This window comes from Egretta garzetta, unplaced genomic scaffold (assembly GCF_000687185.1).
Source record: "Egretta garzetta isolate BGI_Z169 unplaced genomic scaffold, ASM68718v1 scaffold397, whole genome shotgun sequence".
NCBI classification, from domain to species: Eukaryota; Metazoa; Chordata; class Aves; order Pelecaniformes; family Ardeidae; genus Egretta; species Egretta garzetta.
In genome coordinates this window covers 2,539,886-2,555,095 of record NW_009260493.1, presented here as the reverse complement: position 1 = coordinate 2,555,095, position 15,210 = coordinate 2,539,886, and the positions used below count along the sequence as shown (strand labels likewise).

The 15,210-nt window shown below is 43.3% G+C and overlaps 1 protein-coding gene across 9 annotated transcripts in view; it reads right to left on the bottom strand.

Annotated features, from left to right (window-relative positions):
* Nucleotides 1-15,210, bottom strand: part of ARID1B (AT-rich interaction domain 1B) — a 300,848-nt gene that overhangs the window by 100,074 nt on the left and 185,564 nt on the right. For all 9 annotated transcript variants that reach the window (XM_035899774.1, XM_035899768.1, XM_035899771.1 and 6 more), the window contains one exon: nucleotides 1,701-1,944. In XM_035899774.1, coding sequence (XP_035755667.1) covers nucleotides 1,701-1,944 — 244 coding nt within the window. The remainder of the gene's footprint in view (nucleotides 1-1,700; nucleotides 1,945-15,210) is intronic.

Sequence of the window (15,210 nt, the reverse complement as noted above, 5' to 3'; positions counted from 1 at the left end):
ACTTTGATTTAACGCCATTCATAAAAATCCTTCCTGAGGAAGAGTTGCTTTTGTGTTACCGCAGCAGAGCAGAAAACCACCACGCAAAATGGTGGCATGGTTTGTATGAAGAGGCAATACTTTTCACCAGGCCAGTCACAAAAATGCTCTTTTGGGCTCAGCTGAAGTGATGAAGAGATGCTGACACTGACCTTTGGGCCCACACCCCTTCTATTTTTACCCCACAGGGATCAATTGGTTTCATGAAAGTTATTACTTTCCCTGACACACTGTCCTGTTCCCATCCTTATCGATCACGGCTACAATAAAGCTATATTTACTTGCTCGAATCTGACTGTGGGAAAATGTTACCCCCCTTCCAGCTAGGTGAACTATCTGGCTTCACTCAACAACAGGAACGGGCTTCTGCGCCACGTACTGGGAAATACACTGAAAATACAAAGCTGCCGTACTGCACGTAATGCGAATACTCCAGTCCTGCTGCTGTCCCCGCTATTCCTGCCCCACCTGAGCACGTGCTGCCGGTCAGAGCGGCTGGAAAGGGAAGAAATAACTGCGGGGCATGCATGCAGCATCAGGGCTCGACACGCTCAGACCACGTTTACTATGCAACATTGCTGCACGCCCTGAGCTCGCTCCCCCCTTTGCTTACCTACTTTAACCTCTGTATACAAAGCAGGACATATATTTTATACAGGTAGCTTTTTACTGAATACCAAAACATATGCTACTCACTCAATTTTAACCTGCATTTAGTTTACAGCACATCTAGTGAAAAGGCATCACTGCTTTTGTTTCTTTTAACAGAGCTCCATGTTGATTTTTTTCATGGTTTTCTCAGCGACTGATGTTATCCCTGGAACAGCATCAGCACTGTCCTACTCTTAGGAATTCCCCAAGTATTCAAAATGTCAGAAAATAATCAAAAATTTGAGCATCAGAGAGAGAATAAACTCATCTGAAATACCAAGTACACATTGCTGCCTGACCGCCTGCAAGGACATGCCAGATGGGTGGGGACAAGGTAAGAACTAGAATTAATGCATGCCTTTTTTTAATTCTGGGTATCTTACCAGATTTCCACAAATTCCTGAATGTGCATGAATGTGTGTCATACTTGATGTGGCACAAGAGAGCGAGTGGCAAGCATGCCACTGGCATTTCAATTATTACTGGTGGGGCTGGATTCCTAGTAACTTGTTGACCTTTGCAAATATTAAGAAGTATCTCATACAATATTCTGTACTCTTGTCCAAAATTACATTATCACAGCACAGGGCTGGAAAATCTCTGCCTCAATCTGCGAGTCTGAAACCGCCATACAAGTCCAAGAGCCAAAAGCTACAAAAATACACAGTAAAACCAAAAAAAGGACCCTGTGAACAACAGAGAGAAATATGTGACAGATAGATGACACACAAACCAAATGCAAAAATTACGATCAAGTATTTGCGTTGGTCAATGGTAAAGACATTTATCAAACACATATGTGGAGTCAAGTTCAGAATTTTGAACACTCTGAGGGCTTGGCAGCTGAAGTTTCGATGGAATTTACCCCTGCTTAACATAGCAATTTTTTTCACAGAAAAAGGCCCTGAAAACGCAGGATTATCGGAAAATAAATTAATTTGGAATACAGAAGTATTTGTTCGTAATAAACCTATCTATCGGTTTAATTCTGTTTGTTGGAACAAACTTACCTGGAATACTCGCTGGAGAAATGGGACCAGATCTCGACTGGTTGCTTCCAACGGGAGAGCCTACAGGGGAAGGCGATGGGCCCCCTGGGATGCCAGAGAGATGTGGAGAAGCATGAGGGGAGAACGGAGACTGTGCAGGGTTGCTCTGCTCCCCTTGGCTGCTCGTAGAGCCTGATGCGCTAACGGCTGAGCTCAGGGTTGCTTCGGTTCCAGTCGGCAAGTCATCAATGGATCCAGATAAATCCTGAGGAAAAAGGAAAAAAGAATGTAAGTAGTCATATGAACTAATACCCAGGACACAGGACTCACAAGCTGGCACAGTGACGACATCCATTGCAGCAGGTTAATCAAGAGGTTGTCTTTAACGTTGGTTCACGTAGCTAAGTGATGGCAGAAAACAAGGATAGTATGTACAATTCTCCGCTTAATCTCTAATTCTTTCAAGAAAAAGAACAAGCAGTGGCAACAAATGAATTGGAACCAAATTCACTCAACATTGAATTTAACCTTTTCCATCTGGATTAAGCTTTCAAAATTAATCCCACAAATTCTGCCTGAGCATACTAAAACTAATGAAAATGATACATCAGTTTCACTTTCACACAGTGTTTCATTTTGGGGTTTGCTACTGTTACAATCACAGCTTATACACTTCACTCTTTAAACCATCACCAAAACGAGAGAAGAAGGGTGTAAAATATGCAGCCCTTCTAACAGCCGCGTGCGGCTCCTTCACCTTGCAGAAGAGACACCAGACGGGGCCCTGCCCTCAGCAACAGCGCAGGACCCACCGGCCACCTTGGAGCAAGGCAGGCTGCTTCTCTATTTCCATCAACTACCAGTGTACAACTCAGAGTTTCTCTTCAATTCCATTTGAATACACTGCTAAACAGTTGTTCCATGTCTGTTCATAACCGCTGCGTCTTCAATGCGAAATTCCCTCCGTAGGGCAAAGCACATTGAATTGTAACTACCAAATTGCTGGGCATACTCCCTAAAGCTGCAACATGGGAGTTACACTAGTCTTTGTATCTGTGGGATTTGTTTGGTTTTTTACATCATTGTAAAATCAGACATGAAAACCCAAGAATGCTGTGACAAAGCAAGTGCATGCCCCTGAACTGGCAGGAAAAATGTTAATTCCTAAGCATTGCAGAAAAATCTCATACAAACTGAAAAGCGCAAAGGTAGCTGTGCTTCTCTGACTACTGGCAAGGCACAAGTTCAGAAACACTTCACTATTTCTATCTGCAAATTAAGGCGCAAACAGGAGGCAGAGAGCTACCTCACCCACCAAACAGGTCATTAAATGACCTTTGAGGCTTCCCATAACTGGGATGACAGCGTGTGTTACTCTGACTTCGCCTGTCTGGCTGATGCAAGTGGTTGGATCATAGACAATGGGACCGGTTGCCTGAGCAGCACAAAAAGAACTGGGCTCTGCCTGAGCAAAGAGCTCAGGAAGCAAAGCCTCATGGCTGCCTAATTTTTGTAACAAAAATTGAAGTTATTTTCAGAAGTTACAGAACTTGGACGAAACGCAGAGTGGTGTATTTAGAGTCCTGCCTGATGCTGACTAGCTCTGTTACGAGGGACGCTCACAGCCAGTCTCCCTTAAGAGACAGATACAGTCAGTCTTCTGAGCCATGGGAAGAGTAGGATCAACAGTTTAAACACCAATAACATTCTTTAGAAGCCACCTAGAATGTTACATATTACTCCTCTTCCTCATGCCTAAAGGTAGTAAACAGAACCCACCCGACTTAGCTCTCTGCAGGACACCTCGCAGACCTTATTTCCAAAGAATTTCCACTAATACTTCAAGCACAACACTCACCACAGGTTAATTTTGCTTTTTCTGACAAGCACAGAATGGTACGCGTGTTTCATTAGGCATATGAAAAGCAAAAATTAAGTTTGAAACATCAATCTATACATGGACTCTGCATTCACTCAAGAGTAGACTTCCAAATCCCTACAAATGGCAATTTAATTGTGAAATGGGCAATAAACTATTTTCATTGTTTCTTTTTCAAAACTATTAACTGTAGAAAATGTAAACAAGAAATAACACCATTTGATACTGTATAGAGCAACGCTAGAGATTTTTCACAGTAGAATGTATTTGGCAAACAGGTAAGCAATTACTGCTTTTCCATACATAATACGGCATTCTTCTAAATGGAATCACATCGCTGTCGTCGTGATGTGTAACAAATGCTGCAGGAAGTGCTGATAAAACAAATGCTACTGAAAAGCATATAATAAACCCCTGAAAACCGAATTCGACAGAATACAGCCTATTCTAAAGGAATACAAATTCTGCATAAAAAAACCAGATAGGCACCCAACTGATAGAAGATATAGAAAACACAGGGTTCTATGTTTAGAATAACAAAGATTTTTTAAAAGGGGTGTGTGGAGTAAAGCTTTCATTTGTTTCAGCAAGCCATGAAAGTACTTGAAAACCAAAAAAGCTCAAGTAACAAGAAGCCATGAAGCAGTTCGCACTGCCCATGATGAAATTATCTGCTCTTCAGAGGCCAAGGCAAAACCTGAACGCTCCCCCACAGCATCTCCCCAGCTGGCTGAGCATGCATGCATGGGGAAGAACTCGGGGACAGGAACGAAGTTCACTTTTCCCATCGGGTCGCATCTGACTTCCCCAGCCTCCGGTGGGGGGGTGGAGTGACTGACGTGTCCCAGGCGTTTCCTCAAGCGCCTGCCTTCCAGGGATTTCCTCGCCAACCTGATGCAACCCCTTCACAAAAGCGGAAGAATAACGAGGGAATTTCGCATGATGCCCGTCTATTTAGAGAGCAACGCCAGGCCATCCTCTCCCAGCAGCAGCAGAGGGAGCAGCCAGGCGGGCTGAGCCCAGCTAAGCTGGGCGCGAGCACCAGGATCTCCTGCCCAGGCCCGGAAACTTTGCAATCAACTCATCTGCCGAGGATGTTTATGGTAGCGTTCATGCCTCAGACCCATCAAGAAAGCCGATAAGGAGGTTGCTCTCAGGACAGCACGAAAGGCTGTCGCCTGTCTAGATGCCTGGGCTGTGCTGCGCAACCTTTACTTTGTGTTACAGCGGGCTAAAATGAGAAATATCAGCTGTTCCGCGCAGGGTGGTTTGCAGATCATTACTTTGTATTTTTTGTTAACGTACACTTCGTGGCCTTACCTAGTCTTCTAAGGTAGAAAGCCTGAGTAGGCGAGCGACTGGGAAACTTCCAGCATACAAAGGCTTTAGAAACACCTCTGTTATCCACAAAAGCTAATTGGGAAATTAAAGAGAAGGAGAAGAAAGACTTTATGTGAAGCACCTGGACAGAAAGAGCAGAAGTCAACTTACTGTTCTCCTATTATCAGTATTTTAATGCTTGCTTTTACCACAGTTCCACAGAGCAGTAATGAAGTCATGTGCAATTTCCACATCACAAACATTTATTTATGTATAAAATACTGTACACGTACACATTATATAGGTAAATTACATGGCTATACTTGCATTTACTTAGCATATCCATATGTAAAGCTATTAAAAAGCCTACTAATAAGAGAAATTCACAGTGGTTTAAGCATACAGCCTAGTTAACAAAGAAGCTCTGTAACTAATACTCCTCTAGAGGACAATTTAGTCAGCAGGGCACCAACTCTATTCTTCCTTTATAAGTACTATCAGATCTATGATGCCTGTAAAGAACAGAGAGACCTTACTTACTGCATCTCATTCAAACCAAGGCACCTTCAAGCTACAGTGCTTCCATTTATCTTGTTGGAAAGTTGGCAGGTTAGGTAATTGCTGGGATTCTTTTAAGGGGCTGAAGTCCCCGTACCCTAAGGCGTGCCTTAAATTTTGCCTCTTTTCAGAGGCATTTTCTGGAAAGCACTCGTTTCTTCCAGTAAAATGTAGCAAGTCTAGAATAACCAGAAATCTCTTGTTTCTTGTAATATTATTATTCTTCTCTATGGTATTGGTATGACTATATTTTCAAATGTGGTACCAAATCTAAGAAAAAATGAAGGACAAAATAATTTTTTCCCCTGTCACAAATCCATATTACGGTTCTGTATTCTGTATGTCAGTTTTACATGCTGTATTATTCAGGACATCCCAGCCGGCTTTCCAAGTTCATTTCTAGATAATACCTTGATTACAAACTGAGAAGTCCCCGCACAGGATTTATCTCTGTTAGCAAAGCGCTTTTTCTCTGACTATCTTCACTCCTAGCCTCACCTTCCACCCATGCACAACCTCTATTCTTGTCCCTCTGACAAGTACAACAGCTTAAAATGAACAGGATCACGTTGTGCTTGGGATTATAATGTTATGCCTTCCTGGTGGTATGATCTTATCAGGCTGACAGAAGAGACACCCTTGAAACAGCACACCAATTTACTACTGCAACGTGGCCAGCAAGGGGTAGAAGGTAGAAGGAAGCCAACTGCTTTATATAGAGCCAGGAAACCCAAAGTTACTTACAAAGACAGCACAAGAAAAAAAATGCAAACACCCGTCTAGAATATAACAACGTTAACTTACTCAAGGAGTACACCTAGATCCCATAAAGAACAAAAAGGAGACTACAGTAACTTGGTACCACCACCACAATTTTACCCAGAGAGTGTGACAGGATTCGAGCATTCACCACAGAGCGAAACTTTACACCACAAACACCTCACGCAGCTGCCGGTTCTGCTCAGGAGTCTCTCAGCAGACAGAAATAAAGATTTTACTACGGGGATCCCTTGCTAAACATCTACGGTTGAAAAATGATGAGCACCTTCTCTGAAATCAGTCAGAAGGGCGAGTGTGGAGCACCTTGCTAACTGAGCTCCTACGCCGCTACACTGCACCCTAAGTTCACTCACAGGTTACTGTAGTGTATTTAGAAATAAAGACACAGAAAACCTCCTGGTCTCGAAGAACCCCAGATTCTACCCTACCATCCGTTTTGCCAGCGCGGATCCTAGCGCTATGCACAGGGAACTGCAGCAGCTGGCTGGCTGCAGGATGAAAGTCCTGCTCACTCCACTCAGGCCTTCCCGCAGTATTTTTATTAGCATGGAGGACGGTGCTGCTCAAAAGACAGGATCCTGCATGAAATATCCATCTCTTTAACATGAATCACCACTTTAGAAGTAAAATTGTATATACACGCAAACATTATTTTACATGTAAGTATGTAAATATATATTCAAGCAGACATACACTCTGCTATTGTTTTGGAGCCATGGGGGATTATGAACAATATGCTCTGTAATTGAGATTAACTTTGAACAAATGATTTGGCTGACAAACACACATACGCACACAAAGGGAAAACCCACAATAGCTCTGTTTAAATTTCAAGATATTTGTAAGACCTCTTTTCATCACAAAGCAGCCTATAATAGCATGTTTCAAGAAGTCTTCCAAAGGCCCTGCTGGTCACATTGTCGAGGCAGCGAGCGAGCTAACAGCCTCCCATCGCCTGTGCAACTGGAAAAACACACGGGCACAGCAACGATGGGGACCACGAGGAAAACCCTTTCACTTTCAAAGGCTGCTACCCCCTACACGGGTGTCTTCCTTCCACGCCAGCTACCTTGCGACCTCCAGCAAGGCATGCCAAACATACCCAACGCAGATCCTTAAAAAATTCTTTGTTAGCAGAAGACAGCAAGGCTGCTGTTTCATTTTTGCCAAAGTGCCTTTTACACCCCTTACTGAAATGAAATCAGGACAGAAAACAAGGTTCATTCTCTGAATCTTGTTAATTCAAGGTTTGGAGAAGTAAAAGTAAACAAGATCACTTCCACTTCAAACACTTCCTTGAGGAAAAAGCTCAGCTCTTATTGATGGGCACAACTCTACCTCAGAACGTGCTACTGTAAGGAGAGGATTTGTTTCATACTAAAAGCTTACTTGCAAGACAAACCCAAATTTTGACAATAGTTGGGTACTTTTTTAGTTGGTCACAGTACTTGTCAGTCTTACTTTATTCCACTTACTAGATGTTTTAGTGTCTAACCGTATTTTTAATTTTAACCTCTATGTGGTATGCCAGTCATGTGATACTCCAGATGAAGGAGATTCGAAGTAGATGATAAAAACACTAGCTTCTTGCACTAAATTTAGTGACAAAGCACCACTCGCCAGGGAAACACATTCCCTTCATTCTGCAGACCTCACACGCTTCCCAAAATAACTGGGTTACTGAATGCTGGTGCAAGGACTCCGATCAGTATTATCAAATATTTTCTCTGAGAAGTTATACAGGGAAGTCCCCAAGGATGCAAAATCTTTTCCCCAAAAGCCCTGTACTCAATCTAGCAACTGAGAAACAGCGTCAGCAAACAATGCAGCACCAGTGCTCTGCCTGCCATCTTTTCAACCTATGGGATCCCAGAATTACATCCGTCTTCAAGAAATTATCCACAAAAAGCCAACCTGGAAAAACAGATTGAAGTCACAGCTTACGACCTAATCGCTAAGCAAATGACTGCTTGGGACAGTTCTTACTCGTAATTTCAATATGAAATTCACTCTCAGTCTTAAAAAATCCCCCTGATTAGAAGTGCACAGAAAACATTGTTTCTAAAAGAAGTGTTAGTCCTAATAAATAAATACTTGCTGAGAGTGGGGCAAGAGCAAAGGAAGGTTTGCTTTTTTGGTTTTTAAACATAAAATACCTGATATGCCTGCATCTCAGACACAGGATGAGAAGTTGCTAAGATGGATATGGTCACACTTCTGTGCCCACGCTGATCCACGACGGGATCTTATTTGCTTGTCCAGACAAGAACTTTAGAGCAAAAACAACTTAGGGCGATGAGAAATTCAAGACTGACACTGTAGCTTCGAGCCACCAGACAAAAGCCCAGACAACCGTACACCTCCCTGACCATGCCGAGTGCCACTCACTCCGGGGTCTGCAGCTGCCTGACAGGTAACGGGAAGGGGGCTCCTGAGGTCTCCAGCTGCATCAAGAAATCTTCTTAATGGCATAAAAAAAGTCGCTAGTTTACAAACATCAACTCCCCTGTATGAAACGATAAATACTAATGACCCATGTGCTATCAAAACAAATTGACAAAGTCTAACAAGGACTGTAAACAGGTAAGACACACAGCTTGTCTGACAACAACACTTTTTAATATCGAAAATAAACAGTAAATCTCCAGAACAGAAAAACAATAACACAGCATCTCTCAAGATACACACTTCACTGTTTATCTCTGAAGGAGAATGCTTAGCACGTAGAATTTCTGGAAATAAAATTTAAAACCAAAAAGCCACGAACCCTTAGGAGCCATTTATTCCTTCAGTATTGTAGCAAAGAAAAATTCTCAGCCAACAACTCCTGTAGCTATAGCATCAGCTATTTATCATCAATAAATCATCAGCATTTAAAACAACCAAATCAATGAAAACCACAACAAATTGCCCCTATGAAGAAGGAAGAAAAGTTGCATTTGTGTAACAGCAACCTAATAAAATATAGTCATATTACTTCCCATCCATAGTTTCCTCAGTGCCAATCTTAACCATCCCAAACACGAAATCCCTTCCGTTAAGGTTTTTTTTTCGCATAAAGGACAACGAGGTGAGACATAACAACTTCCTTCTTTCGCATCTCTCTGGATTACAACCATTTTCCACATCATGTAGCCTACAGCTACCTCCCCAGGGAGAAGACAGCCTAAATTGGCAGGATACAACAGAGAGGAAGCTGGCTGAAGGAAAACATGCACCGATCCAGAATCTTTCAAGCTCTCCGGAGCATATTATTTTGGGGATTACCATCCTCCTCCTGCTCCGCAGCAAGCTTAGAACTGGAACAGCCACTGGGCAACTCCCTGGCTCACCAGCCCAGCCCACGTTCCCAGCCGTGCCCCTGGCCACATTGAATCCAGCATCACACAGCCACAAGGAAAACAGCACGTGCATGCTAGCCCCCCTTCCATTACCTACCTGTTCTGCTTTCACAGCTGATGTGGAAAGAAATCAGACCAAGTAAGCAAGGAGAGGAGTCCTGAATTGCAAGAAAGATAAATGTGGATTTGAGCAAAAGAATACGAGAAAGAACAAGACATTACCAAAAGAACATGTGGGTCAGTAGATCGGAAAGAGACCTACCATTTTAGCAGGAGCAGCAGCAATAGGCATTAGAAATTATTTCTTACTGCCTTTATTTAATTTACTCTGGCTACCCTACTTTCGGAAACTTGCAGCACATGTGGTCAGACACAAACCATCTATCCTGAGACCACATACTAAAACCCCTGAGATTTTGCAGGTGTGGCTCAAGCAAAAAGGAGCAAAGACCACTTCAGAATACTGTAACATGAAATGTGGTAAAATTCACACCAGGTCTATCCTGCAGTACGCCCACACGTGACTGCAGTGCAGATTCTCAATGGGTCTATGCAGGGTAGCTCATGTAAGAGAAGCTCTTTAAACACAACCACACAACCTCACACAGCTCAACGTACCAACTTACTGTTTACTATTACAGACAATATCCTGAGTCACAACACACCTATTCTGCAATGGTAAATTATCATCTTTCCACATGCGCTTCTCAGACTATCCCACGTTGCATTCAGAAGGCATTAGCCGTGCTGTTAAGAAGTTTGGACCTACAACGCTCTCTGATTTGGAGACTGCAGGTTAGCGAACAGAAAAAGTGTTGGTCCAACGATCAGCTGCCCCACCGATCACCGAAAGCAGATCTTTTCATCCCACAGCAAATTAGGCAAGTTGATAACAAGTGAGCTGCTCTGGCAGCCCAAGGCTACCTATGTGTGGACCACAATAAAGGGTTAAATAACCGATGAACCTATACACCTGTATGCCCAAGGTTTAAAAGCTCTTGATCTACAGCACTTGACTTTTTTTTGGCATATTAATACCCTTTGTAGAGTTATGGTTTGATAAAAAGGATGTCCCAGCAGGTTACCGTGGGAATAAGGATCTACAAAACATAGTTTTTCATTAGCTTAGGGTTTGTGCATGCATCATACTGTGTCTCTTTCTTCTCTCTCCCACAACACCCTGTAACCAAATACCACCATTCAATGAGATGGTAAATAAGCCACAGACCCATCTTAGACTTCAAAAACACAGGTGCTCCAATAACTTTCCACCTTTTCCTCCTGAACCAGAAGCTGAAAGGAGCAGAAAAATGTATGCACCAAAAAGAGCAGTAACTGTTAGAAAGGCTTCCTTTTTAAGGAACTGAACAAGGTGACTTGCCTCAGAGAACAATGTTAATTAATTAATTAAGTAATAATCAACAAAACTGGAACAAACTGGATATGCAGTGTTACATTGGGGTATCGGGCAGAAATGAGTGTTGTAACGTTTACTGCAGCAAATTCAGCTTAATTTCCCACTCCAGGCTCATTCTCTCAGCATCACACCAGAATCTCTCATCCTCCTCCCTCTTTGTTTCCCTTTCCTTTTTCTGAACCCACCGCGACCCCAGCGGCGCGTAGTTCGACAACCAGCAAAGCACGAAGGAACGGGGCTGTGATTGCTCTGACTCTGCTTCGCTCCACACCCCCCGCCACGCACACGAAGTGCTTACTCCTTTCCAAGGTTTATGGGCCACGGCAGCAAAAGTGAACAATTACGCTTCAAGAGCTGTTCACTCAACCCCTCCCACCTCTTCATTTTCCAGTAACCTGGGAAAAGGTTGGGAAATGAAATCCAAGACAGTAATAAAGCAGAAAATAAACTTTCAGATCGTTTCTTGCACATGCCAGCTAGAACCAGGCTCCCTCATCACCCCAAGTTCTGGAATTCACATCTCCTCGCAGTAATTCAGTGCTGGTTGGGCATGCTATTGTGCAAAATAATTGAGTGGCAAGGGAACGCGATATTTTGAGATGATACGGCTTTAACAGACTCGTGTGGAACTCGCATTTCAGAAAGCTCTCTATAAATTTCAAAAGGCTTTTGAAATCCCAGAAAAGTGTCTCGGCCTCAGAATTCTTTTGAAATAATGTCTTGATTACCCTAGTAGGAAGGGTAACTTGTAGTACTTCAATTAAGCTTTAGGAAAAAAATCTGAAAGGCTAACACCCTCCCCTGTCTACTGCTAAGCATGCTGTCCTAGCCATGGCTTACAAACTTTGCTAAGAGGTATCTCGAGGCTAAGATAACAACAGGGTTGTCCTTATCGTTCAAGTGAATTAAGCTCATCTTTATCCAACAGGTTCATAATTTTAGATGCACTCTTGAAATCCAACAAAGGAAAAGAGATGTGGAAGAATCACTGTGGAAGTGTTAAACTGTGTAGACTACGCAACCTGCAGGACAAGCCACAGATCAGTTATTACTTTCTTTAATTAATATGTCATAGAAAGAAAAAGACTTACGTGGTGAAGTGTGAAAGCCAGATTTTTTTGAGTGCCTGAGCATGCTTCAATGTTGCAGCTTTTTCTTATCAAAGAAAAGACAGGGAGTCCCAAGATCTTTTAGATAAAGCTTTCAGTAGGTTGTTCCTCCGAAATTTTCCTTGGCTTGAAGGGGGGAAGCTGGTATTGCACAGAACCACCAATTCAATGTAATGCTAATAAAAATGCTCTGAAAAAATTCCAAGAAAGCAGGGGTAGGATGTTCAGTGTACAGCGACTGTGATCAGCAAAAATGCAGCTGATGCTCCGTGGACCACAACAGGTGGACGCTTGGTGGAGCCTTGCAGAACAGGGTGCTCCCATCTGCCCTCTTGTACAACAGTGCTTTACCCAGCCCTTCACTCAAGGTGCCAACTGTCCTTCCCCAACACCTGCCAGGCTGTGTCCCTATGTGTCCCCCCCTCCCTCCAGCAAGCATCACTACAGTACCACAGCCCACAGAAACAGAGCATTTGGAAGCCATTTGTATGAAATACTTGTAAATAGAGTAAAAAAGAACTTTTTTCCTCCACTGAGCTCTAGTCTAGTTGCACTGAATTTTGTGTGTGTTCATACATGGTGCGAAAAAACACACCAGGTAACATGACAGAGGTGTAAAAAAGGGCTTCAGCTGGAAGCCTCTTTGAAAGAGGGTCTGCAAGGCTTGTAAGGGGAAAGTGATCCTTTCCCCTCCTCTCCTGCTGCTGCTGGTCCCCCATGGAAACCCCACGTCACACGCAGCAGCCTGAGGAACTGCAGCGCTTGTGAGTGGCTGCATCTGGGTCTTTGCAAGATGAAGCAAAAAGGGACTTCAGCCCTGCCAGACCTTCAAGTGCAGCCCTACCTATTGATGATTCTTCATCCTGCAAGCCGGTGTCTGAGCTGTGTTACACAGCTCAGGGAGCAGGGCTGAGAGTTCTGGGGGATGCGTGTGATAGAAAGATGGGAAAACAGCCATCTGTGTCAGGGCATGGTCTGTAAGACATACTGCTCAAGAAGAAGATGGTTCTTAACCTGATGAAAGTTTTGCTGCGTGGCTTGTAAGGTCGTTGCCGCTTCGCTGCAGTGTTGCCTGAGCACTTGTCCCAGTCCCCTGTTCATGGTCAGTCTTCTACACTGAAGCCTACAAACAGGGCCAGCATTTATACGCTGCTGTCTTTCTTAAAAAAAACCACGCCTACCTCAGAACTTCTAAGAAGCACTACCTGATGGAACTATCAAACCAAAGCTCATTTTATCCTCTGAGTTATTCATTAGACAGACCACCAATAGGAGGAAAAAAAGCAAATCAGTAAGTTGGGATCTTCACAAAGTCCCCAAATACTTCTGAAGGGTGCTTGTCAGAACAAACAAATGTACCAAAGGAACAAACAGCCTTATGCATTAAGTAAAGAAATAAATAAAGGAAAAACATATGAAAATTTCAACAACCGTGCCAATCTGTTGTGAGCTGTACCCGTGCCAGTGAGCGGCCTCGGGACGCCGTAGGATTCCTCAGCGCAGTGCCAAGCTCCAGCAATATTGTTATGGTTAGAGAGGAATTTCTCACAAGAGCTAACAAAGGCAGAAGGTCATAAATAAACACAGCAGGATCGCCTTGTCAGTTCTCATTATTAGCGCTGCAGGCACTTGCTTTTCTATGGGCTGCTCGCAGGTTCATTTAAGTGTAAGAGCTCCTCCTCAGAATTTCACATGCTCATAAATAAAGACAACATTTCTTAAGGAAGAAAGGCACACCTAAGTTATTTTTTTATTATTAATTTTTATGCACACGGGGGCACATATGCATGAGCTGCCCATGCTGTCTGCAGCCACCCTGCCCATATGCGCCCACGCGTGCTTCCTTGCACTTGCCAAAAGCTTACGTGCAGCTAACCAAGAGCTGCAACATCCTTCTACGCTGGGCTCCGTCAGGCGGTGGCCATAATAAACGAGGAGAGCCTTCCTGCTGTAAGAACGGCCACCAAAATTACACCTGGGCAGGAAATGAGGCTGAGTGCCTAAACTGATCCTGACGTGCATTATACAACTAGGAAAGCACAGCTGTGTGATCATTACTGCAATTATAAAATGACATTTAGTGTTAACTTTCCTCTGTTACTGAATTTTAAAACAGAGAAGGGGCAGTACCAGTAGCTCTTGGGGTACAAATGAGCAAAGAAGGGAGGGAAAAGTTCTTAAGATCTCAAGTGCTGGTCCTTCGTCTCCTGTCAGAAGTTAACAGCCAAGTGAAAACACCTCACCTCTCCCACACATGTACCTACCTACCTACCTACCTATATTAATACCTATATAAATGACTGAGAAGTGAGCTCTGCGTAAAACTAGACACAGTTGAAATAAATTAACTCTATCATGTAGCACATACTGTTTTCAAGTTGCATATGTAGGGCTTTTCAGAATATTAGGGGAAATTTAGAGATCAGCAAAAATGTAAAGATGCAAAAAAAGCTCGAAGGTTCATGATCTTGGAAACATCACTATTAAATTAGAAGTAAGTAAAATAACAGGACTGACGTTATACAGGGGATACCAGGAGATGCCCGGCAGCAGGAAGAATGCTGCTCAGTCACCATCCTTTCCAACACAAGAGAGGTGGTAAGAGAATGGAATTACTCACCTGCCAAAAAACCCCAAAATACTGCTCTCTCCTGTGAACTGCACTGAATGAACACTAATGCACTGGTTCATTAAGCAGTTGTGTTTGTCTTTCTAGTGGGCTAAAATCTGACCAACGTTATCGTCACTATAATCTGTGCTATCTTGAATTCTCACCTTTTAAAGCAAATTGCATGACTGACAAGCAAAAGCCCTGGTGCCTTGTATGGTTTCTGTGAGAAGCTCAGGAAGATCATTTTCCTTCCAGTTTGCTTCCTATCCCATCACCTGCTATCAAAGCACGTCGGGTTGTTAGTCCTGATGCGCTACAGCAGAAAAGCCATGTTCAAAGAACTGTTTCTCTCAGCTGCGCACCCCTTCATTACACACCATTCATCATCATCAACATCAGGAGTAGCTGGAAAAGCCCTCGTGAATAAAAAATCTCCCTATTTAACTTTTAGTGGCTGCCAGCCTGCTCCCATTTGCCTCCATGCTCCGGCAGGGTCTGTACTCGGGGCAGCGGGCT